Genomic DNA, 27,494 nt, shown 5'->3' with positions numbered 1-27,494 from the left:
CTGCTCATTCCTCTGTGCAAAAAAAGGGGCAGAGATGTAGTTCCCATTTAATGCATTGTCTGTGTACTAAGAGGAAAAGAGGAATTTCACCATGTGGAGTGTGTGTTTTTACGTGGAGCAGCAATCTGAACAAAATGTTCTAGTAATGTGCTGCTAGAAACTATTGGCTGGCACTAATTTCGGATCATGATACAAATTTAGCTCATTATTGGTGATGGGCTGACAGAATTCGCTCTCTGTCACTGTCTCTCCCCATCCTCCTCCCCCACCGTTCAAAACAAATATAGGATGGAACTTTGAGAAGTCCCGTGCCACATAACATTAACGGGCAAAAAAAAAATCATAGGCAATGCTCCCGTAATTTTCCAATAAGCCACCCACTGTGTGCTTGCGAATTCTCCATCCATATTCTCAACAACTTATTATATAGTTTCAAAGTAAACTCTTTGATAAGGAAAGATGATGAACAAAACAAAAAATCAGACCGATTTTCTACCTTTAGAGGTGAGGATATCCTGCTGAACGGAAGATAGGAAATGTATAGGTTGTGATGGGTGGGGAGGGGGTTAGAATACTTGGTCTTAATTTTTGAAAACACACCACTTGTATATTAAAGAATGTGTGACCTGGGCCCATTGACAAACATGCTAGATTTACACTGGTCTCTGAAATCATGTACTAGCAATTATCTAGCAATTGAGTTGAATAATTTGACCGTAGAAACTTGCTAACTTTAAAAAAGTAAACAATTAAAGTGCATACTTGTGAATGTCAGGTGAAAATAGGATCAGGTTTGATTGTGATTGGTTTCCCATTGTCAGCCAGTATGAAGAATTGCTACTTGGGCGAGATCCCAAAGGGCTGCTGGCGCTTTTTGAACTGTGCACCATTAAAGTTAGTGTCTTCAGGAAAGGGCACAATGAGATAACAAACAAGTCACAAAGAGTAAGGTGGAGGCAGGTTGTTCAGGATTAAATACAGTATTATCAGCTAAGACACAGGATACCATCAGCATACTGAGCATATCTGGAATGAATAACTGTTAGCAGCTAAAACATTATCAGACATAAAGACTGCAGCATGATTAAGGAAAGAATTTAAATTTCCATAGCTTCTTTCATGTCCTAAGGCATACTATAGTACTTTGCAGTCAATTACTTTTTGAAATGCAATCACGATTGTTTTGTAGGTAAACACAGCATGAAATTTGCACAAAGAAAGATGCCACAAGCAACAGTAAGATAAATGCAAAAGCAAAATAATGAGGATGTTGGAATCGGAAATAAAAATAGAAAATGCTGGAAATCTCAGCGGGTCAGGCAGCATCTGTGGAGAGAAACAGAGTTAACGTTTCAGGTCGATGACCCTTAGTTAGAACTGGCCATAAATGATCAGTTACTCTGTTTTTGATGGTGTTGATTGAGGGAGGAATGTTGGTTTGGATACCAGGAGAGCATCCTTGCCTTTCTTTAATAGTATCATGGGATCTTTTATCTGAGCTGGCAGACAGAGCCTCTGTCACTATTAACACTGTACTGAAGTGACCGCCTAGATTATGTGTTTAAGTCCTAGAGTGGAACTTGAACCCCCAACTTTCCAACTCGGAGATAAGAGTGTTACCACTGAGCCAAGCAGATAATTAATCTTAATTGCACTGATACAGATAAGTATTTCATAAGTAGGTATGTCATAGTACATCATATTGCACTGCAGTTAACTTCCAGAACTGATGTCGAACTTTGCAGCTGCCATCATTACTTCTGGTGGTGTATTTTTAAGGATTCTTTCCAAAGTGTGATGGAGTACATTGAGACAAGAGCACCCTCTGGTGCATGGCTTCCATTTTGCAAGCACAACCATTTACCATCCCACTATACTTTACATGGATTCGCATACCATGGAAGTATAGCATGTGTTTCCATGTGGAAGTGATATTCCTATTGACAGGTATTCTGTTAGCATGTAAGGCTATTCAATGACGCACCCTATTTTACAGCCATATATGCTTACAGCACAGAAGGAGACAAATTGGACCATTGAGTCTGTACCGGCTCTTACCTAGAGAAATCCAAAACTAATTCTGCTGCTGTTCTCCCATAGCCCTGTATCTTCTCTTGACCACTTTTCCCTTAAAAGATGCAGTGATCTCTGCCTCAATCATTCCCAGGAGCAAAGCATTCCATGTTCAAACAATATTTTGCACTAAGAAATTTCTAACATCTCTCCTTGCTCTCGGTGACCATTTTAATTGATGAGTCCTAGGAGGCGAAGAGGCGGCTGAAATTTTGAGGCCTTGGCCTCATTTACATCGGGGCAGCAAGCTGCAGGGCAACAAATGGGCTGGCTAATATCCGCCCGACAGCTAGATAAGTGCGGTTGGGGCGGTGGGGGGAAGGCACAGAAATAATTCCAAACTTACCATTGCTGAGTCTCTTCGAATACATCGCCCTGTGAAACTGGTTGGATGTGCATGACCGAAGACGGCAATCGGGGTCCTAGGTCTACAGTTTGCGTATTAAAAAAGGGACCTACTGCCCAAAACATCTGGGCGCGTTAGACACCCAGCGGTAGGCCCTGTTCAAAATGGCGTGGCTGTATCGTCGGTGTTAACAGGGCGGTAAGACTGCCAACCCATTTTACAACTCTGATTGTCCTGTTAACGCCAGGTGTAGACAGAGATAATCAGCTCCCTAGTCATTCCCAACCAGAAGAAATTGTCTTTCCTCGGTCACCCTATCTGTCAAAACCCTTCAAATTTTCAATGGTCATCTATTAAATCCCTTCTTAGTCTCGTCATAACTATAGTTTTACATTCCTGGCATTATCCCGATGAATTTACACTATATGCTCTCTGTCTTTAAAGTCCTTTCTATAATGAGGTGTCCAAAACTGCATGCAATAGTCTCTAACAGTGGCTTAACCATTGCCTTGTTTAAATCCTCTACTGTAGACTTTATATTGGAACCTACATACATCAGTAAAGCGGCAGTTAAGCTTCTAAAATGTTAAACCCGAGAATCGCAACATTTAGATGTACAATTGGCATTTATTGATTTAAATTCACTGCCTTGGTGGTGGTTGGACTGTAAAAAGCTCCATTGCACATCTATAATGTCCCCGACATTGTAAGAAAAGAGAAATGTTTGCTGTTATGCATGTGCTTGGCTAATGAATTGAAAATGTTTTTAAAAAAGTGAAATGAAGACTTAATTACTGTGTTAGTTAATTGATTTCAAATGGACTGACCATTGGGATGGTACAATTGGTCTCAATGGCCCGGGCCAAGGAAGGCAAGATAATAAGCCAGGGTTCGAGTTAACCAAACTGGAAAGTGCGCATGTGTGTGGATGTCAGTGAGTGGGAGAAAACTGTATGAAAAATAAGCTCAACTGCTCGAACAAAGTGAAAAACAAATGGAATTCCTCATACTATAAACTGAAAAAGAAGCTTAAAAAGCAACATTTTAATTAAGTGAAAATAATTTTTAGCAATGTGACAGTAACATTTTGGAATGTAAAATAAAATTGTTGGTGCCCGGTTACACTTTGATTATGATTGAAAGATGCTATTTAGGAAGAGATTTTTGAAGTTACAGGAAAGATTGTAGGAAGCTGCATAAGTGGTGATTTTTTTTTCTATTGGGTTAAAATTTCTTGAAACTTGGGTCTTAAAACTCTGGACTCACCAAACAAGTTCATAAGTTGCCTTTTTATCCTTTTTAAAAAAGGAATGCTGCAAGCAACTACACACTCACTGTACTGCCTTTCAAATGTCACAACTAGCGTTCTACTACAACTAACTAGAACTACTAACTTTATGCACTTTATTTTATTTTACTGAGATACATATACTCAACATTTACTCTGCAAGATGTTGAAGGATGCTGTCAGTTAAACAGTGAATTCAGGGGAACAGTGTAAAATGATTTTTTTTAAATAAGTATTATCTATCCTATTTATTGTTTTCAAATAAAACACTTCAAAAGCTGCCTTTCCCCCCTCAATGACACACCTCCCAAGTATCGGGATGGTAAGGAAAATGAAATTCTGGGTATTTCTACACCATCATTGCTCCATGCTCCATTAACAAGAAGTTTGCTTGCTATAGGATAATGGTGTCCATTTTGCTCCCTAACACTTAGGTAGCTGGTTACATGTCACCTTTTATTCAATATTTGCCTCAAAATAACATCAATAACAGCCAGAAATACTCAAGAGAGGAAGCACTCCTGGCCCACTGGGAAACTTAATATAAAACGTACCTTCTGGGCCTCTTCTGGCCGAGGATCCAGCTCCTGACAGGCTTGCCCGACACTGCTCCTCACTCAAGCTTCAGCTCCGGTCCTGATTATATATCTGCATATTTAAAGTAGGACCTCGCTTGCTGCTCACCTGCTCAAAAGAGCAGGTTAATATTTGGATACTTGCTGGATCAGAGGGGATAAATGATTAACATTATGTTAACCTCCCCCCGCCCTGGTTGCCGCCAGGTGGGGGCAGCTAAAAACGTTTTTGATCCCAGGTTTGTGATGAGTTAGCTAATGGCTGCCAGTAAGTAGTAGTTACTCAATTGTCTGCAATGCCCTGGGTTTGATTCCTGTTCCTGATCATTATACAGTGGTCTTTAATGGAAATGTGTGCATGTGGATGCTGGATGAGGAAAAGATCAGGCTCAACTGTGTTGATCTCTAACGTGGAATAGTCTGCCTATTTCATTCACTGTCGAGATTCATATATGAATAACAGCTGCTTGGGTGAGGTTTCAGAGGGTGACCACCAACTGTAGAACAATACCCCATTGAAGGAATCCTGACTTCAAGAGTGGTATGTATTTATGCTTGGAGTCACCAGACACCAGGGGATGCCATAGTCAGAGGTCATCGGGCTGTACGCGTGCATGCGCGGTCACTGGTATATAAGCGCGGGTACCATGTCACGCAGGTTACTTTGGGCGCGAATAAAGTCGAATCAGGTTTACACCTGAGGCAGTTTACAGTAACAAGTCTTTTGAGTCATTACATTTGGCAAGGAGAGAGGAAAACTATGTTTTTTTTAAACACAAAGGAGTTAGATGAGGTCCTTACTGCTAGGGGGATCAAGGGGTATGGCGAGAAGGCAGGAATGGGGTACTGAAGTTGAATGTTCAGCCATGAACTCATTGAATGGCGGTGCAGGCTAGAAGGGCCGAATGGCCTACTCCTGCACCTATTTTCTATGTTTCTAAAATACTGCGGGAGCTGCAATCTGAAATAACAGAAATGCTGCAAAATACTCAGCAGGTCAAGCAGCATCCATGAAGAGAGAAAGGGTTAACATTTCAGGTCAATGACCTTTCTTCCGAATTTCATCTGACAAAGGGTCATCGACCTGAAACGTTGACTCAGTTTCTCTCTCCACTGATGTTGCCTGACCTGCTGAGTATTTCTAGCATTTTGTGTTTTTTTTTTAAAGTTGGCTTGCAGCCTCGAGATCCAAGGTATTAAAGCTCACGAGTGCTCTGCTAGGGGGAGGGCAGTAAACCCACATTCTGGCAAATTACAAAATGTTTATTTCAGAATTGATTTAAAGCTCTCATTTGAATAATCAGAATTGTACAAAACAAAATGTATGTTTAGAAATGTCAGCTGTTTGGAAATTTTAATACTAATGTGTCATTTTTCAAATGCTTTGAGGTTCATCAGAATCTGTATGCTCCAATCATTGAACCTTACAGTTCTTGTCTGACTGGAAGTCAAACTCTGATCTGAGGTTAGCCTGTTAGACTATTGTATACATGTTTGTTCAACCTCTTGAGAAGGGAGCAGATAAGGGAAAGAGGTTAACATTTTCAAATAGAACATGATGATGTGTCAGTATAATATATACTCATCAATGGATTTATAAGTAAATGCAAGTCACAATATCCTATTTTTTGGTTTAAATAGGCTGCAGGCTTGAAACTAGAAGTGGATCAATGAGCCACAGTAATGTAAAAACAGCAGTCAAATATATATATATATAGATATGTCAGTTTTGTCGGACACAATAGCAACATACAGCAAGTTATACCGGCAGAGTTTTTGACAGACAAATTCCAAACCAGAATTGATGTATTGATTTCAAGATTAGAGCTGATTGTATTGTGACAAATGTTGCCACTTTTTCCAGAAACTGCCAGACTAAATTTGCCAACAGGCTGCCTGATAAACGGTACAATAGTTATGGTAAGTTAGAATTCTGTTAGTGTGGAAAAAGAATACATATAGATATGAAAAGATCCTGTACCTAAGGCATTCAAAATATGTGGTAGTTTTAGTAATGGGATGAGTAAACATCAAGCTTCTCATATTTGATTTACAATGATAAATTTAATCAAATCATCACTTTGTTGTGAGTGAAACCAGAAGCAATTTAGCCCATTAAATTGTTCCAGATGTCTGCAGGCAACATAATTGGGGACAATCAGAGTTTGAGTTGGACAGCTGATTGTTTTTGTTAATTACGAATAGTCTACAGGCCCTGTCTAGACTGATTCCGAGCTATGTTTTCAAAAGCTATTACTAAATGCTGCATGCGTACACTCTGGTTAAATTATACTGGGCTCATCCTTCCTCTTACAGCTTAATAACTAATGGAATTTCTTGTTTTTACTGGGGTTTGCTGGTAAGATGATGGAATGGGACTATTGGCTGAATAAAGCCAGAACCTTTCACAACTGGAATCAAGCAGCAATAATACATCAATATCATTTGAGGATACCCTGTATTCTCATCGATGAAAAGGACTAGTTTTAAAATACCGCTTAACTTGGAACATAATTTCATCAACATTCATCTAATTGGATTGCAGTTGCAGAACAATGTATTTGGGGAGAAAGGCAGGTTTGCACACTACATCCAGTGTATTTAGTTCATTTCTGACATAGCCATTAGATGGCCATGCAATACTTCCATTTTCAAAGTGTTTCATTTCTAAATGGACTCGGTCATTTTCAGTGGACTGAAGTAGTACAGTGGATTAGCACAATCTCCTTTCACTTCTGGGACGTGGACTCAATATCCAATCTCCTGAAAAGTGCAAGGGTCCTATATAAAATGTAAATTGGCAGTCTTAAATAAATTCTCATAAATGGGCATAGGTCTATAATTCTAAAACAAATGAGTAATCTCTCAGTTAAGGCATGAAGATAGCAACAATTGGAATGGTACAGTGAGGAAAGGAGTGAAAACCAGGCAGAAGCATATTGTTGCAGTAAAGTAATAGGGGCTTTCCTTTACACCTCGTCTATGCTATACCTGACTTCCCAGCAGCTGGTTCAGCGTGGCATTGGAGGAAGTCTGGGACCAGGTTAGCTGACAATCCGCTCATACTTCATTGGCTGTAAAGTGCTTTGGGACATCCTGAAAGACACTATATAAATGCAAATCTTTCTTTGTTTCTTTCTTTCATGTAGGGGACCCATGGAGATTAGAAAGTAGAGTTTGCATTTCTTAGAAGCTGGGTTTTAAAGTTTTAAGCCAGGGACATCAATTTAAAAACGTACATATATCAATGAAGTTAAAATAGGCGTTTGTACTATTACTATCTTGATTTATGGTATCACTATGACTCTAGTTGATATTTGTTAAATGTTCAAAATATTGTTCATTTTTTAAAAATCAAGCAGTTTTTCAAATTGTATCTACAACCTACAAAATTTGTGACTAAATGTCTTGGACAATTAAAACTGTAAACTAAGAATAATCTACCCACAGATTCACAATTATAAATATTGAGTAAAATACCCAATTTGCTGGATCAGAAATTGTGGACATAATGTGTTTTTTTTCCCAAAAAAAATAATTTAATATAACTGGTGATAATAGCAATAGACTAGAAGTTTATCATTAATTCTATGCACTTCAAGAAAAACTTCCACGATGTAGATAGATACATTATTTTTTTTGGAATACTGCCTATTGTTGATCTATCAAAAACCTTATGGGGGAATTAGATGTTAGCCATATACCTTTCAAATAGTTAAAATAACATATTATGGCATGCCTAATTGTATGACTTCATGTGGTTTCATTTATTTTAGGTGAGATTTGTACAAATGATCACCATATCCATTTGTATGCGCCATCTAATTGAGATGGCTGACAGTGTAAGAGATTACAGTAGCACCTACGTGAAAATTTGGCGAATTATTAAATCAACATGGAGAATTGACATTCAAAAAAAAAATTGAGAAATCTGACTTGGGAGTGGTGAACCTTGAATTTAAAAAATTGCACTATTGTCCAATAGAAAAGGTACAGTATTATTCTATTAATTCTGCCAGACTTAAAGGGTACCCACTGTACTGTGGGCAGTGTATTGCACTTAACTTTGTATCCTATTTATTGTCTGGTTATTTAAAAGACAAACTTGGGCTTCTCCCAGCTAGTAATTTCTGTGAAAGACTGTTGAGTTATGTGTATAACAAAGACAGGTTTTAAGTCTATAGTTTTGCAAGATATATATGTATATACATATACAAAATATTAATGCTACCCACATCATCTTTCCAATCCCTAATGAGATGTTATCTGAACATAACGGTAATACTTCATCTTTCACCAACCAGCAAGAGTCTAGCCAGTGTAAATGTCATACTTCTAAGGACTTTAAAGATAGTCCAAATGCATCCAATTATTGTAAATATTTTTTAAAAGCACTTTTTTAAATAAATTACTTTTTGTACTCCAGTATGTTTTAGTGTATAAAAGTAGCAGATCAGTTGCATACTTAAGAGAATTATATAAGGTGCATAATTACACTGCCCATAGCACAACGTAACAGCAATGCCCATTGAGACCTCTTCATTGACTGGATTAGACCAGCTTTCAAAATAAAAGAAACGTGGCTTCTAAAAAGGTGTGTAAGGGGAGCATCCAAATGTTTTTCTGTACAATTTACAAGCATTACATGTAATTTTGCTGTGAGTTATTTTTAAGTAACCTTTGAAATACTGTACACTGTAAAATCATTACTGTTAAAATTACTCTTACTTTTTATGCACTGTATTTAAGTAACTTTTCACACGTTCTTTTATTTCGTTCCAAGGAAATACAGGACATCTTGTATCTGTTTAACTAAACTTCAATTGTACAAAAGTCTAATTATAGATTGAATAGTGTCTGTTAAACTATTGTAGCAACATATGCTTGAAAACAGTTTTCAGTTAAGCTTGTACTAAAATTCAGCAAGGCCAACTATGAATGTGTGTTCACTAATTTGTTGACAAATCTACTGCCATAATAGTTAATGTTTGGATTATTTTCCACTTGAGGGCACTGGTTTAGTGTCTACGTTGTGTCCAGAGGTTAACTGTATCTACATACGTACAAAAATATGCAAGAGAAAATTGATCTACTGAACTATCAGCTATTGATGTGTCTATAATATTGTGGAATTTATAACAATAGCCGTCATCTGTTTACTAATACCCTTTAAATTATATTCTCCCCAGCCCCCCACATGTGGTCTTTCACCTTTAATTGATAGTGCAGGTGAACCAGCCATGGGTTTCAGTGATTGATGCCTGTGTCACTCTGTACTCAGCCAACAGGTGCACTTTTTGTAAGGACAAGGATCTTTTGGGGTTTGCGGGGGGGGGGGGGGGGGTACACATGGGTGGGTGTAGATGCAAGGATGGCCAATATCAGTTTTTCTTTTCTCTCTAAACACGACTGCAAAACAGTGCACCCTGTGGCTGAGACAAGAGCTGATGGAGTTCATCAGAAGCTTGGTTCGTGGATTTGAGCAGTAAGCTGAGTACTGGAATAAAAGCAGAGAATGTTGGAAATACACTGATCCAGGACTTGTGCTCAACACCAGATCTGTAAACCAAGCATCTGTGACACATTACAGGGACAGAGTCACAAACTATTATCATGCAATGCATGATGGCACATTAGTGGAGAAAAATGCCCTTCCGTATATTCTGTCCCAGGAAAGTGACTGGAAATAAAAGGAAAAGGGAATTGTAAGAATTTGGTTTATTTGTATTCTGTGCTTGTATATCCTGTCCTTTGTTCCGTGTCCATACATATGCTTCCATATGTATATAATTTGTAGTTAATGGTCTGGATTAGTGCCTTTTGACAGTAGACTGTTATAGAACCCAATTTATAGTTTTTGTATATTTTCATTAATTGAATTTTTGGTTAGTTCAAATTTTATTTACCCCAATAAAGCAATAAACATATTCAAATTGACTTGCTGTTATATTTTTTTTGGAAAGACTTCCTCAATTATCTGTGTAAAGTCTTTGTTGTTCCTGACTTTATAAAAATGTTTCAAAACAAAATTTAGATCACAAATTTTGATCTGTTTTTAAAAAAAAAGGACATTTTAGGGTAGATCTGGGAGCACATTCTTAATTCAATACTCTACATGATTTGCAAACTGCACAGTCAAGGATAATCCTTAAAAAAAAAATCAAACAGAAGTATCCTCACACTGTTTGAATCTGGTGGGGTATCACAGGCCACAGTGCCATCTTACTGGAGAACTATTCTCAGAAGAGTTCAAATGCAAGAGACTGGTTCTCCATGTATAATTGTTGCAGACTGCCCTTCTGTAGTCCTAAAGTAGCTTATAAGTGCCCAATTGACAAGAAACTTGGCTGGGATATTTTATTAGCTTTTACACATTAAAAGCATTAGAAAATGTTACATCAACAATTTTTAATTAAGAGTATCTGTAAAAAGAAAGCTAACTTTTTTTTTAAAAAGAGTATTTTATTTTGCATGTTGAAAAGTATTTACAAAAATCTTCTTCAGTTAGGAAACTTTACAGATAAGGGTGAAAATCGGAAAAGGATTGAAATCTGGAGCGGCCGTTGGAGTCACACATACTCTCCGCAGTCTGAGATTATCACTTTCTGTTTTGGTTTTCCATCTTTAGAACCTTGAGCCTGGAAAATAAAAACATTCGTTATGTGTTTCAAGCTAAACATCCTGAGAAAACTCAATTATTCATTCACAATTTCTTCTGTTTTTGAATACAACATCCATTAATTTGGGTCATTTTTAAAGCAGAGGCTGAAGGATTAAAGTCATGTACAGTTATGGTTAAGTTTGATTTAGTCAGTCGTGCAATGGTGCCGTTGCCAGAAGCTCTGAATACATCATACAGACCCCAAAGAACAGCCAATCTGTACCCAGATTATCTGCTATATAGAGACAATATTATGGATGGACTACTTAAAATCTAAGTTTCTTTGCATGGACATTGAAGGAACTGAAGTATACGTATAAATGCTTTGCTTCTGGTAAAGCGAAGAAGAACATAAGAAGATAATTAGAAGCAGGAGTAGGTCATACGGCCCTTCGAGCCTGCTCCGCCATTCAATAAGATCATGTCTGATTTTCGATCTCAACTCCCACTTTCCCACCTGATCTCCATATCTCTTGATTCCCCTAGAGTCCAAACATCTACCCATCTCAGCTTTGAATATACTCAACAAGTCAGCATCCACAGCAGAGAATTTGCAAAGGTACACAACCCTCAGTGAAAAAATTCCTCCTCAACTCAGTCTTAAATGGCCGACCCCTTATCCTGAGACTATACCCCCTCTCCCGTCAGGGGAAACAACCTCTTAGCATCTCCCCTGTCAATCCCCCTCAGAATCTTAATCTCATTCTTCTAAACTCCAGATAGTATAGGCCCAATCTACTCAATATCTTCTCAAAGGACAACGCTCTCATCCCAGGAATCAATCTAGTGAACCTTTGTTGCATCACCTCTAAGGCATGTATGTCCTTTCCCAGATAAGGAGACCAAAATTGTACACAGTATTCCAGGTGTGGTCTCACCAAAGACCTGTACAATTTTAGCAAAACTTCCTTACTCATGTACTCCAACCCCCTTGCCATAACGGCTAACATGCCATTTGCTGACATGAGACTCCCTAAACAAGCGCTCTACTCGGAACTCCTACACGGCAAGCGAGCCCCAGGTGCGCAGAGGAAACGTTTCAAGGACACCCTGAAAGCCTCCTTGATAAAATGCAACATCCCCACCGACACCTGGGAGTCCCTGGCCAAAGACCGCCCAAAGTGGAGGAAGAGCATCCGGGAGGACGCTGAGCACCTCGAGTCTCGTCGCTAAGAGCATGCAGAAACCAAGCGGAAGGAGCGTGCGGCAAACCAGACTCCCCACCCACCCTTCCCTTCCCTTCAACCACTGTCTGTCCCACATGTGACAGAGACTGTAATTCCCGTATTGGACTGTTCAGTCACCTGAGAACTCACTTCTAGAGTGGAAGCAAGTCTTCCTCGATTTCGAGGGGCTGCCTATGATGATGATAATTGCTTGCTGTACATGCATGCTAACTTTCTGTGTTTCCTGTACGAGGACACCAACATTTACTAGTTCCTCACCATTTAAGAAAGTGTATTTTTCTATTCTTCCTACCAATTTATCGCCGCCATCTGGTCGAAAAATGGCAACCGCCACTCTAGCACCCTTCTCTGCCGTGGGACTCAGCGGCTGCCATTTTGGTGAGGACTATGGTGAGTAAAGTATTAATGACAATTAGTCCCCAGGCCAATATTTTGGTCCTAACAGCGTCACCATTTTTGGTGGCCATTAATCCCCAGCCGCAGTGGCACTGGCAGCTTTTGTGGCAGCCACGAATTTCTAGGCCAATATCTGATCATTATCACATTGCTGACTGTGAGAGCCTGCTGCGCGCAAATCGGTATGATGTCTGTCAAATAAAGACTGGCTCAAATTTCACATTCACAATAAAGCAACCAACTCAAAAAAAAATCCACAATTTCCTTTTAAAGAATAGAACAATCGCACCAATTAAATACGTGGCAATGTTGATTTTCCACTCACCCACTTCCCTAAACAACATTAAAAATTCAACATGTTTTGACCATCATAAAGTTAACCCATAACCTCAACCATGTCACTTTTCAATACCTCCAATAATTTTCACCTGCACGGGATTTCCCTCTTTGGGTTTAGTTTCCACTTGGTTCCCCAAATCTTGGACACTTCAGTTGGGTCCTGGGTCACATCCTCCAACACGCCTTTGCTAAAACGCAATCTGATAGCTCACTGCCCTTCCCTCCCTCCCTCCCTCCCTCCCTCTCCTTCGTGATGCCTGCATGTGCTGTATTTTTCTGGCTTCTGCACAAAACCGTCCTGTTCCACATTGCTAGAGCGTACTTTGGCTCCCCATCCCAAGTACCTTTGGTGGCCCAGTGTCTTTTCTAAGTTCCACCCTTTTCCTCCCCACATTCACTACCATCAAGTATTACTTATCCACCCTTTCTATTGCATCATATAATGATTTGGAAAAACATTTTAGAAAATACTCAATAGGTTCAATTACATATGAATTTTTAGATTTCTTGCAAAGATTATTCATTTGAAGTAATTCAAATGGAAAAAAAAATGTGGGTTCCTTTGTTACAATGTTCTATTTTAAATTGAAATAAATGCACCATGTTTGTAACCTGTGGGAAATCAACTATATCATGTAATACTTTGTTACATAGTATAATGCTCCTGTTATAAAACCACACATCCTCTGACTCACCATGAGGAATGCGACAGGAGATCGAAGAGTACATGAACAGCTAGGATTTTTAAAAATTAAGCTTCAGGGTTTACTTTCTAGTATGGAAGGCCGTCATTTTGCATTTAATTGATCACAGATTTAAAATTCTGCCAATAACCAATACTCTGTTGCACAGGTATGGTGAACTCCCATCAGCCACAGTTCCAGTATAACAATGGCAATAAAGATCACAGGGAAAATTGACACTGTCCACCCAGCTATGCTGCCCACAAAGTAAATTTGTGTCGGGAGGAGACCACATTTAACATTCCTTAGATGTGGATGGCAGAGGTAAGCATTGCGAAGTGGAAAGAAATAACAAGTCGCACGTTCCTTTTTTATACTCACTTCCATCTGTTTGACAACATCCATTCCCTCCACCACTTCCCCAAATACTACATGCTTTCCATCCAACCAGTCTGTCTTGTCGAGGGTAATGAAAAACTGAGAGCCATTTGTGTTTGTTCCAGAGTTTGCCATCGACAACAAACCTAAACAAAAAAACAGGTTATGACAACTGTACAATGTTAATGAGTTTGAAATTCAGCAATTTTGACTTAACATAATTTCCCCATCTGCTAAAATATGGTCCTTTTTTTCGATTAGCTCCTTAGATTGAAAAGTTATAGTATGAAGATATTTGCAGCTGGAATGATAACATTTCAGATGCTAATAAAATATCCTTCAGAGAATTTAGTAAAACCATCACCTAGTAAGACTGAAGTAAAACTCAAACTGAATGGTTGATTTTTTTTTTCCAATTAAAAATGCTAAATGTCGGGCTTCTCCAAGAGTTTAAGATGGTAAAGGTACCACCTTGTGTGGCATTAAGCCATACAGGCCACAGGTTCAATCCCTGGACTGTGCTGAGTTAGGTGATCACAGCTGGGGCAGTGGTGGGGGCTCTGCCAGTGGCTGCAGTGTCCTCTGAGCTCAGGTGAGAAAAAAAACCCGGATTCCTGCTCTTGATCGCATTTGAGAAGACACTGGGCGAGAGGAGAATCAGCTTCAGCTGTGATGCCTCCCCACAATCAAAGCCTGCCAATGTTGACCATCTAGGATTACCCTGAATACTGGCCACGTGGGCACAGCATCAAAGGGCTTCTCACACCTGCAGTATCCTGCTGCAGCTTAAAGGGGGAAAAATTGTGGACAATAGCAATTTGACCAAACTGAGAAACTGCTGCAATACAATTCTTGTTAAGTACTTTACCTACTCACTGAGGCAGCTTATGCAAAGGTCAGGATTTATTTTTATAGCAGATATATATATTATATATTTTATAAACTGATATGCAACTATAGCCAACTTACATCTATAAATAAGCCCACTTTAATAATATATAACTTTCCATTATCTTTACTATTCAGTAGCAGAAAGGCAGGCCTCTCATTTGCTGTTTGCCGGTAAACAGATCAATGGATTGGCAGAGGAGATAAGTAACTGGGGAGCAGACCAAGCTCAGCACGACATATTTCACTGCTATAACTGTGGCCAACTGTTTCTGTAGGATGGGAAGCTGCAGGTTATATGTAAGTTTACGTTTTAATCTAGAATTGACTACTATTTCCAAAAGGTGGAGATCACTGTACCTGACGCCAAGTGTTTTAGGATAAAGTTTTCATCGTCAAACTTCCTGCCGTAGATTGATTTCCCTCCAGTCCCATTGTGATTGGTGAAGTCGCCACCCTGGCACATGAATTGTGGGATGACACGATGAAAACTGCTGCCTTTAAACCCAAATCCTTTCTCGTGTGTACAGAGACAACGGAAATTCTCTGGAAAAAATGTATTTTTAAAATATCCACATACGAACAATTTGTGTAATCTTAATAAACTATAATCAATATTAAGGATCTCAGAGTTATAAGTGGATCCGCGTGTGACAAAGAATGCTTAGTTCACAACCAGATAGTTATAGATCTTAAATAAAATCAGGAAGTGCTGGAAATAAACGGTAGTTCAATCAGTTTCTCAACTGGGATCTTTCTGATAAAGTCACAACCTTCACAGGAAAAGGGGAGAAAGTTTGGAGCAGGATAACTTTCTGCCCTAGACGAGGAGCGTCCAAGCTTTTTGTCTTCACAGGCTAGTTTGGAGTTTATCATGGTGAGCCGCATATACATTTGAATTCAATGTTCGCATTATCTCAAGCTGTGCATACTAACCGATCTTGGTGTTTTGATTTAGGATTTTTCCACCAATGAGGCATCAAATCTCTAGATCCATGAAACTCAAGAGGGACAAGTCTCAAGTAAGAAATATGATGAGTTGCCTCAAATGGCCCACGATTATATAATGAAAAACCAGGCCGAAGCCACTCATGGTACTCTCAGATGAAAGATACAGAGACAGATGGCTTATATGGAAGACAAGTGTAAATAAAGGGGGAAACCATTAGTGATTAACACGATTTTTCTGGTTTTTGCTCTCAATAATTAGAAAGGTCACACCTGTGTATGAAGTTATTCTTTACCTGCAGTCATTGGAACAATATCAGCTCGTAATAAAAAGCGTAATCTGCCAACAGGCTTATTGCCAATTTTGATGTCCATGTATACTTGAGGATTGGATCTTGCTTTTTTGGCTGGTGGCTCACCCTAAAGGCAAAGAGATTATTTTTTAATGATTTTTTTTAAAGGATAAAAGAAAACATTTTTAAAAATCCCAAATAAAATGAATTCACATACGTTTATGCAAAAGAACACAACTAAGTATAAAAATTCTTAAAGCCACAAAGATTTTTCTGATCCCACAAAAGTGACATGAGTATCTGACAAGTGAACAGCTGGGAGAACATCATTTTATAAATATAATTTATTCATGTTTTTGCTAGGCTTTCACTCTTTACCAGTTTTATACTTACTAATTAATCACTTATCTTAAATATTTCATGGGTTATATGTGATAGAAAGGGGCATTTTTTTTTTAAAGTATAATTCACAAACCATCACACATCTTCAAGAAACTGTAGAACACACAAATGTGTACCAATATTTCATTAAATATTAGATTATTTGATACAAATCTCCCCCCCCCCCCCCCCCCCCCCAGTGGCTTAGCTAGGTATGGCAGTGAGTAGCTGAACCAATCAGATTAGGAAGATCCCAGGTTTGGTCCATGGTCTGTGCTCAATTTGGACGAAAGGTCAACGACCTGAAATGTCAATTGTTTCTCTCTCCATAGATGCTGTCTGAGCTGCTGAGTATTTCCAGCATTTCCTGTTTTTATTTCAGATTTCCAGCACCGGCAGTATTTTGTTTTTGTGTCTGTGCTCAGCTGCCTGATCTCAGCTGGGGACTACTGTACCTGATTGGGCTTGGGAAAGGAAGACAGCCAGGTTTCCTGCTTAGAAATGCCATTCAGCAACTGTTGTGTGGACATCAGAATCAGGCTCAGCTGTGATGCCTCCCATGGTAAAACAACGTGTGCGAGCCTCGCTATCTAGGCTAATACATGAAGAATAGGCTGTTTGAGCAATGTACCATAGGCTGGCTTGTACCCAAAGAATTGTACTCCATCAAGTAGTCAACATCTTCAGGAGAAGAGGATAGGAGCAGATAAAAATTGACAGAAAAAAGGAAGAAAAATGTGAATAAAGTTCTGAGGGAAAACAGGTTATTCACTTCATAGAAACTGTCCTTTATTATTCACTGAAGAGGAACTTTAGTGTATTGCTCAAGTACAAACCACAAAAATAGTGTCTAATTTCCCTTAAATAAATCCCAGATGATTTTTTTGATGGCTTTTATTTTCTTGATCCATTTGACCTAGATCGATTTAGAAAACTCCTTTCTTAATCCCACAGTCAACCATTTCAGATAAGTGGAAATATTGAAATTCACAAGGAGCAAATGGACTCCACCCCGTAACAAGAATTCCAGTGCATGTTTTCTAGCCAGCCTGTTTCCAGTCTCTCTCACATTTTATGAAACAGCAAATACAGTGAACACAGAAAAAAATGAAGCTTAAAAATCAGTACTGCATTCATTTTCTCCGATGATTCCAGGATATCATAGCATCATTTTTATACGTAATGAACGGGATAAGATTTATACAAGTATAAAAGTATCTATTCAAAAACTGCACAGTAAAATGTAGATGGGATAGGAGAGGAGGGTTTATACACCTATAACTAATCGGACTTTTCTGCAGCAGTCCAATCTATTAAACAGTTTAATGCCTTAAACAGCTTTATATTTTTTGTGTGAATTTTCTGCTTGTCAAAATAAATGATTAGTCAGGGGAAATTGCACATGTGTCATTTCAGGAACATGGTGTCGGCATCATGCGTAGTTAGACACAGACCAAGCTTCCCCTATTCTGCCCCACTAACACTGTGCCCAGGCCTCACCTCCAAAACAATACTGCCCATACTGCACTAGTGTCACGTTTCAATGTCTCACACCTCTCTGAGCAAGATTGCCAAATAAATGCAATTTTGTACAATGGACCTAGAACTGGTTAAATATTTCACACAGGGCTATTAATGTCAATAAAGCAGACTTTCATCCCATCATCTGGGTGGGTCTTGAACCCACGTCCCAGAGGCACAGGCGTGTCTAACTCACTGTACCACTTAGTTCCCTTTGGCTTTTCCCTAATATCATACCGCAGATAGTAAACTAAGCGATCAGGAATCAAAATTAGCATTAAAATGCAGTCGAGTTCTGACCAACATCAACAAGTTCCATTTATATAGCGCCTATAAAGGTAGGGAAATACCGCAGGCCATTCATGATGATAAAAATTCTCACCTCCTGTGTTTGTGTTTCTCCAGCATCTCCTCCGTGTTCTTCATTTTCATTCTCCTCCAGAGTCTTTCCAGCAAACTTCTTTAACCAGTCATCATCTGACCACACTAGAAAAAGACACCACTTATGTTTCACTCAAAAGTTGCAGCATAACACTAGAATTATCTATTATATATTAAAATTGCTAGGTCGGTCACAATATTCCATTTCAAAATGCATTGAAAACTCCTAACAGGCAACGTCAATAGGAAATTTAATTTAATGTCCACGTGTACCCACAGCACCAGTTACACCTATCGGAGGTGCTAGAATAGGCTGTTTCAACGTCAAAACCATTGCCATCGCTCCATTCCTCAAAAAGACCTGTTGTTGCAAACAACCAGCCCATCGCCGATCTTACTTTCCTCTGCAAAGTCCTAGAACGTGTTGTCGCTTCCCAAATCTGTGCCCATCTCTTCTGCAACTCCCTGTTTGAATGTCTCCAATCAGTTTTTGAGTCTTCTCACAACATCAAAACGGCTCTTAAGCAAAGTTGTGAACAACATTCTCTGTGACTGTAGTGCATTATTCATCCTAGATTTCTCTGCAGCCTTTGACATGGTCGGCCAACGTCCTTCTCAAAATGCCTCTCTTCCATAATGCAGCTCAGTGAGACTGCCCTTGCTTGGTTTCACTTATCTATCCGATCATCGCCACAATATCTCCAGCAATGGCTTCCCTTCATTATCTCCAAAGGTCTATCCTTAGCCCCATCCTCATCTAAATGCAGATATGGAGTCAGCGTCCACGTGTACACTAATGACATCTGCTGCCTCAGTTTTCAGTCTGCTTGTCTGACATCCATTCTTGCATGAGTCGCAATTTCCTCCAGTTAAACAGAAGACCGAAGCCATTGCCTTCAGCTCCCGCCACAACTCCTTGCCCGTGCCATCGATTCCATCCCCCTCCCCAGAAACCGTCTCCTGCTGAACCGACTTCGCATCCTTAACATCCTAATTCACCCGAGCTGTTCTTCCAGCCCCATATCCACTCCATCACAAAGACTGCCTATCTCCACCTTCATAAAGTTGCCTGCCTTCGCCCCTTACCTCAGACCATCTACCCTGAAACCCTCATCTATACCGTTGTCATCTCCAGATTCGACTATTCCAGCACTTTCCTAAACAGCCTTCCATCGCACCCTCTGTCATTTTCAACTCATCCAAAACTCAGTATCTGATCCAGCATCAAGTCCCGCTCTCCCATCACTCCCCTCCTCACTGACCTACATTGATTCTCTATCCCCCAAATGCCTCAAATTTAAAATGGTCATCCTCATTTGTAAATCCTTTTGTGGCCTCTTTAATCCCTACAATTCCCCCAAACTTTCCGATTCTTGTGCATCCTCTCCTCCCTGCTATTGGCAGCCGTGCCTTCAGCCATCTGGGCCCCACACTCAGGAACTCGTTCCCTAAACCCATCTTCCCCTGCACCACCCTCTCTTCCGTTAAGAACTGCTGTAAAACCTAGCTCTATGACTAGGCTTTTGGTCACCCATCCTAATTTCTTCTTCTCTGTCTCGGCGTCTATTTTTCTTATTATTACACCTCCGTGAAGCGCTTTGGGACATTTTTCTACGCTAAAGGTGCTATGTAAATGAAAGTTGTTGTTGTTGTTAACCCGCCATGAAATGTTAATTCCCAGCCCAACAGTACATTGGTGAAATGAGTCTCATGAGGTTTCCCACTGAAGCCAGCAAGTGGCTTTCCAGAAATGCAGACGGTCACTTTTTAACCTGTTTGTAACTTGTAGAAAAAAAACTTTTAGCTATGGAACAAATGTAATAATCTGTAAAAGTTCAAAGTCTGCATAAATTGTTCTTTAATGAAGACATTTATTCAGGCTGCCTCCAACTCCTACCCAACATCCTCCATCATCTCCCCCTGTACTTTAGACCAGGCAACTGAGTTTTATTCTAGTGCTCCTTGTGTGTGATTTGAAATCGCTAGATCGTCGGCCATAGTTTGTACCCCCTCCACAGGTACTGCACACAAGGACAGTGGATCAAACCTCCCTCCCAGAGTAGGAATGTTAAGCCACAGTACAAGCAGCAGCCCACAAATCTTCATGCTATTCTACCCCCTGCTCCCTTCCCCCCCACCTATCGCCCTCTCAGTAGTTTGCAATCTTTCAAGGTTCCCCCCACCAGCTGTTGATTGTTCCCTGGGCGGGATGCAGGTATTCCCCCCCGCCCCCCACCCCAGACAGACCTTTGTGGCCCAAGGAACCCCTTTTTGACTCTCTTCCTTCCCCCACCATGGTCTAATTATCTTCCTACCCGCGAACCTTGCTCCCAGCTTGACCGGAATAGTGCAATTGGTCTAGTCTCCTGGGGCCCAATGCCATGGATATCAAATAGTGATATTATAAAGTTGCAAAAGAAAAATGTTGCTTGAATTGGTAATGTCAGCTGTTATAACTGGCAGCCACTTTATTCGGAGAGCATTCTATCAATGTCAAATCACCCACAAGGCACCTCAGAATAAAACTCAGCAGCATCGTCTAAACCGAAGCGTAGAGAGGGGGGAAAAGATGTAATCATCTTTATTAATATATGGGACGCTGCGAGGGTGGAACATGGAAACTATCTCTACTGCAGTCTAGCATTGCACAAATGCTCTGTGCCTTTATACCAATTTCCTCCCGATGTGGCAGAATTAAATTTCATTCCCTCAATTACTATACTCGTCCACTTTAAGGTATGACATCAGATGTACAGCTGCTACCTCCAATAAATTATTTCAACACCATGTCTCAAGTTTCCAACACTTCTGTCCTTACTGAGCAGAAGTTCTTGCAATTTAGTGTTGGACTGATGTTGCACACAGAGTCTGTCTATAACTGGTTGGACACAGAACGAAAACAGGTTAAGAGAACGATAATCACACATTGTGCCAACTGAAGCCCCTTGTCAAAAGTTAATTGTCTTTCTTATATTCTGTGATACCCCATTTCAGAATGGAAGTCCCACGAATAAGCAAAAGCTCTGTTCTTGAAGGATTCAAAATATTGTTCAAAATCTATTCAAATTGTTAGCTTTGGTTCACATCCACTTTTATTCACAAACAGCCAAATAAACAGCAATCAGAAAATACCAAAAATATATATATATTTTTTTTAATCACATTGGCCTCCTTTTACCCTTCTGACCAAATTTCCTCTTCCCTCCTGAAGGCATTGATCCCTTACTAGGATATGCTCCACAGACACCAGGCACTCTCCTGTACCTTGCTCAAGTAGCCATGATTCACATGTGTACCTTCACAGTGTTGACAGCTATTCAACACTTTCCTCACCTAATCCCCACACACAGGCACTTCAAGTCGGGGTTGTTGGGAGAGTGATCAAGTACTGACAGCATGGACCAAAGGTCAGACCTGGGATCTTCCTGATATAGCTGAGCTACTCACTACCTAAACCTGCATGAGGCTATGGGTCAACATCTAAAGCCTGCCGTTTATAAAAGCTTCTTTCATTCCTCACCTGCTCTTGAGGATCCCTCTTTAATTCGCATGGGCTTTGCTAGATTTACTCGGATTGTCCTTCCAAAAAGTTCAGATTCATTCTGATAAATGGAACGAAGATAAAGGGCAATTAGGACACTACTCTTTATGGCACACTCACATTTTATACCTTTGTTTTTCATTTAGCACCGATATCTCCTACATTTTAGCTCATTTGGTAATTATAAAAGCTTGATTGTGTTTTTAAGAATCTGACTTTATTAACAGTTATTGTAAAAAAGATGGCACTTTTTAATAATAAAAAGGTTTAAAGTTGTCAGTTTGACAATTTTCGCAGATCATTTGCCACTTACCATGTTATCAATGGCAGCTGCAGCATCCTGGAAGAAAATGTGAAAAGTTATGAATTATCAATAAGCAGCACAATGGACTTATTTCTATTATCAGTGGCTCAGCCTCAGTGCAGCTGAGGAAGAAATCTGAAAAATCACATTGCCATTAAAATAAATGAATCAAGACCAATTAATCTTCATAGCCCTGTTCACAGATTTTAAAAGAATGTAAAGTCTCTCTTAGTTATCACACCAGAGTAACTGGCACTGTATCTGGAGAATCATGCTGAAGGCTGTTACCAATTCTTTACAAATTTTAAATTTCAACCTTTCTTTTAAAAAAACTTAGGGACTTAATTTTCACCACAAGAATTTGGAAGACAAGAATACCAGCACTCAATGATGAGGGTGTTGTTTAAATTTCGGTTGTATGTGGGCGTTTACAGATACATAGATGGAGGGGGGGGGGGGGCGGAAGGAAGAAATGATACAGGCAAGACCTCATTCAAAATCTACACTTCCAATTGTTGTCACTGGGCAACAAATACAAGCAGGAGCCCTGACTGGACATATGAACATTAGGAGGAGTAGGCCAAACGAACCCTCGAGCCTGCACCGTCATTCAATAAGATCAAGGCTGATCTTTGACCTCAACTCCACTTTCCTGCACTATCCCCATATCCCTTGATTCCCTTAGAGTCCAAAAATGACTCATCATTGTCCTCCTCAGAACATGGAACCAGAAACCAATTGTTATCTCATTGTTATTCAGGCTTCTCCGAAACTTCCCATAAATATTCTCAGAGTATTCAACACAACCGCAGATAAAAGGATGAAGACCACAACATGCCATGTTGGACTTTCAGTACACAAACAGTAAATAAAGACTAAAACAGATCAGTTTATTATGTCATTTGGTCAAAAAAATTTACTATTTGGTAGCTGACATTCATATCTTTCAACCATGGAATATTTATTAATAATGTTTTCATGTGGTCACCTGTAAATAAAATGTTATTCGATCAGTGATTATAACATAAAAATTATCAAATTGGTTCCTCACTGTTACATTAACTGTATCTAGTACCCAAATTGTATTTCACTACACTCCCACTGTGAAAGAAAAGCTGAATTTCTTTCTTCACCTATGAACAAGATAAAAACAAGCATCTCACCTCAGCGTTCTCAAATTCAATGAATGCAAAGCCTCTATGTTTTTCTGCACAAGGATACAATAAAGAATTTAGATTTTTTTTACTCATGTCATAATCTTTATTACTGAGTTATCAACATAAAAGTAGCGAGTTTCAATAGTTGTCACACCAGAGTAGCTGGCACTGTATCTGGAAAATCATGCTGAAGGCTTTGTTACCAATTCTTTACAAATTTTAAATTACCTTTCTTTTTTGAAAACATTTTCAACGCAAGAACTTTGGAAAACAAGAGTGCCAGGACTCAACTATTAGGACGTTGTATAATTTTCTGTGTAAAGGAGCACAAAGATTTGTGTATCAAAAAGAACTTGGCATTTACTCTGAATCTGGCCCAATTACAAACAATTAGATGAATTTTAAAAGTATTCACCTGTTTCATAATCCAGTGGAATTTGGATGTCCATAATATCTCCAAATGGAATAAAAGCTGCATGAAGCACTTTTTCATCGACCTCTTCAGCAAGGCCACCTACATATGGTAACACAAAATCACATCCAATGTAACAATGTAACATCGAGGGTTTCTAAGTAATAAATAACTCACTCAAATCAACAAGACTGCTGACAAGCATATTAGACACTAGGAGAATAAGGGATGGCAGCATTCAACTAACGGCTTAAATGTAATCTCTTAAAAAATTACAAAAATATTTAACTAAGTATTATGTTAATCACAAAATATAATAGGGCACATTCTCTAATAAAATCTCCTTCCTGTCCTCATTCATCTTTGCATTGAGCAACTCGTCGTTCTCAGTGACTTCAATCTCCACTTGACTCACCTCGCCCTGTCTTTTCTGATTTCCCAAACCTCTTGCAATTGCTCTTTTCACATAAATGTCCTTTTTAAAGGTCAGGTTCCCCCCCCCCCCCCCCTCCGACATTTTAGTCTTAATTTCACAGCAAAAAGTGGTTTCTATGAGCAAGCCAAGACTCTGATAAAGTGAAATTTACATCATTATATATGCTGTATATGAAATATGGTGTCCAGGATTAACAAAATTGTCCCTAATTACAGCATACTGCACCCAGAAGATCGAGGCCCATAATTTCTTCTGTGTATCCTGAAAAGTGCAAATTTTAAAAGATCATTGTGTATATACAAAAACTCTGTACTGGCTCAAATCATAGTCACAAACTCTCCATTGCTGCTGAAGGGAGTTATTGCCTGCTACCTCAAGAATGTCTCATGATGGTACCTTCAACTGAATTTGAATGTCCAACATTCAGCCAACCAGAACTGAAAATGCTACATTTTTTAAATAATGTGGACAAATAGTAAATTTTCATTATTTGTTATTTCTCAAACAAAAATTATTTTTTGGTCACAGTGTAACAGGCTAAGGACTGAATATTTGACTTAGCTTCGAACAATACATCTCCCATTATATTCCCCTTCTCCAGAAGAAAGTGATGCATCTTGCAACACAAAACTGCTGAACATAATGCAATGCAATCAGCAAAGGTGCATGGAATGCAGCAAGCTATAATTAAACAGAATGTTCTAATCTGGCACTTCTTTTAGACAAGACATATCTACTGCGTCTATCAAGGAGCTCAGCAACTGTTTAAGAACAGGGATCCATTACCTTCATATGGCTTCTCTTTGACTTTTAAATATAAATTCGTTTTTTATTACAGCAACTTTTTATAGGTCAATGTTAATATTAGTTTGTAGCACGATTAGGGCTCAGCTTTGAAACGATTCCCTGCAATCCATTGCCCAACTTCTTGGAGGAAACATACCACCCACAAAGTATGCCAACCATTGAGATAGATGCAAGATTCAATTTACTACAGTTTACAGCAGTTTTAAGTTAAAATAAAGCCATGTACTATTTAAACACTCACACATGGAGACCTCATTAGCTCTTGACCAAATGCTGTTGTAGACTGCATTATCACCAGCAGTTTTTGCTCATCTCAAAGACATGAAAAACTTTCTTCACATTTATTATTCCACCTCTCATTTTTAGATTTTTCTCCCCTCTGCACCATTCCCTAACTTCAAGGCATCTGCCTGGGCTGCTTGATGAATGGCTATGATGAATTTAACAGCCTTCAAATGTTTCCCTCCCCAAACTGCCCATCTGCAATCAAATACTCAATTTGATGCACAAACCTGCATCCCACCATTCCAAGGTGAAATGTATTAACATACTTCCCTGCTCAGCTATTGGAACATGCCACCGTTTAAAGATCAATATATGCTTTTTAAAAATACATTTCAGATATCCTCAAATTTTACAAGTGTGTTTTTATATATATATTTACTATAAGTCTGGAATCCATCCACTAATCCAGCAAGTCCCTCTGTCTCCACAGCCGGAGTTGCCAGATGTGACAGTAAGCCTAACAAGTCAGTATAGGACAGTCAGGATCAGTAGCTGTAACCTGGTCAGTCAAAATACCACCTTCTACAACTATAGCAGGAGTGCTTCCCAGGTTATAGATTTTGTGATATCTGGAAGATTGTTGGTTACAATATTGATAATTATTACACTAACGATGCCAAATTATGTATGATTAGTCGCTCAACATTCTGGTCCAATTATAATGTTTCATATCTGGATAAATATTGAAAAAAGGACGAAATTACTACAGCTCATATTTTGCGCGATTTTTAAATGAAGGCAGATTGAAAAATAAATGTAGTTTCAATATGGTCACTGCTTATCCAGAACTGATTTCAATATTAACACAAACTGTACAAATCATACACAGGCTCGGCATTCCTCGGGAATCTGCGCATTTTAACTGATTGAGGACAACCCAAGTGTGAATGAACCGTGGGCCGCAGGCTTCTCCGCTTTCCTGCGGGATTGTGGCCGTGCGCTTCCCGGGCTGGAACCCCTTAAATCCCTCCCCCCAAGAATATGTACTCCTGGTATCAGGCGATGGGAGGACTCTGAGGAGAGCGAGGAGCCGCTCGTTGCACTTCTGCACTCACCCACATACAGCACACGCTTGGTCGACGCCATCTTGTCTCGAACTTTCCCCCTTCAACTCTAACCTTTCGCCCAGAGGTGCTGTGCTGACACTAAGGCAACTTGCTTGGGGGTTGGTTTCATCATTTGCTTTTTTTTCTTTTTTTTTAATGTTTTTTTATTTTATACGAACTTGAAAAAAGACATTGCTTAAAAACAAAAACATTTTTCCTTAAAGTGAATTAGTTCCTTGGAAAAAGAGTAACATAGAAACATAGAAAATAGGTGCAGGAGTAGGCTATTCGGCCCTTCGAGCCTGCACCGCCATTCAATGAGTTCATGGCTGAACATGCAACCTCAGTACAACAAGGCCTTGTACAACTGTAGCAATACCTCCCCGCCCCTGTACTCAAATCCCCTCGCTATGAAGGCCAACATGCCATTTGCTTTCTTAACCGCCTGCTGTACCTGCATGCCAACCTTCAATGACTGATGTACCATGACACCCAGGTCTCGTTGCACCTCCCCTTTTCCTAATCTGTCACCATTCAGATAATAGTCTGTCTCTCTGTTTTTACCACCAAAGTGGATAACCTCACATTTATCCACATTATACTTCATCTGCCACGCATTTGCCCACTCACCTAACCTATCCAAGTCACTCTGCAGCCTCATAGCATCCTCCTCACAGCTCACACTGCCACCCAACTTAGTGTCATCCGCAAATTTGGAGATACTACATTTAATCCCCTCGTCCAAATCATTAATATACAATGTAAACAGCTGGGGCCCCAGCACAGAACCTTGCGGTACCCCACTAGTCATTGCCTGCCATTCTGAAAAGTATCCATTTACTCCGACTCTTTGCTTCCTGTCTGCCAACCAGTTCTCAATCCATGTCAGCACACTACCCCCAATCCCACGTGCTTTAACTTTGCACATTAATCTCTTGTGTGGGACCTTGTCGAAAGCCTTCTGAAAGTCCAAATATACCACATCAACTGGTTCTCCCTTGTCCACTCTACTGGAAACATCCTCAAAAAATTACAGAAGATTTGTCAAGCATGATTTCCCTTTCACAAATCCATGCTGACTTGGACCTATCATGTCACCTCTTTCCAAATGCGCTACTACGACATCCTTAATAATTGATTCCATCATTTTACCCACTACTGATGTCAG

General features: G+C 39.5%; 1 protein-coding gene across 3 annotated transcripts; it reads right to left on the bottom strand.

Moving 5' to 3' along the window:
- Positions 1 to 10,723: 10,723 nt before the first annotated feature.
- On the bottom strand, positions 10,724 to 26,387 carry ppie (peptidylprolyl isomerase E (cyclophilin E)). 3 transcript variants are annotated; one of them, XM_070899055.1, is made up of 10 exons: positions 26,336 to 26,387; positions 23,756 to 23,854; positions 23,347 to 23,390; positions 22,193 to 22,219; positions 21,859 to 21,940; positions 18,340 to 18,443; positions 16,059 to 16,182; positions 15,175 to 15,360; positions 13,930 to 14,072; positions 10,724 to 10,920 (listed from the first exon to the last, which is right to left on the bottom strand). In XM_070899055.1, the coding sequence occupies exons 1-10, from the start codon at positions 26,364 to 26,366 to the stop codon at positions 10,852 to 10,854; spliced, it is 909 nt and encodes a 302-aa protein (XP_070755156.1). In that variant the 5' UTR covers positions 26,367 to 26,387; the 3' UTR covers positions 10,724 to 10,851. The 3 variants fall into 3 exon arrangements, with proteins under 3 accessions (XP_070755156.1, XP_070755157.1, XP_070755158.1); XM_070899056.1 differs by lacking the exon at positions 26,336 to 26,387 and adding an exon at positions 26,106 to 26,221; XM_070899057.1 differs by lacking the exon at positions 26,336 to 26,387 and adding an exon at positions 23,569 to 23,653 and having other exon boundaries at positions 23,756 to 23,838.
- Positions 26,388 to 27,494: the final 1,107 nt, after the last annotated feature.

Source organism: Pristiophorus japonicus, chromosome 14 (genome assembly GCF_044704955.1).
Source record: "Pristiophorus japonicus isolate sPriJap1 chromosome 14, sPriJap1.hap1, whole genome shotgun sequence".
NCBI classification, from domain to species: Eukaryota; Metazoa; Chordata; class Chondrichthyes; family Pristiophoridae; genus Pristiophorus; species Pristiophorus japonicus.
Note: the sequence above shows the minus strand (reverse complement) of the source record. Positions and strands in the feature narration are given on the sequence as shown.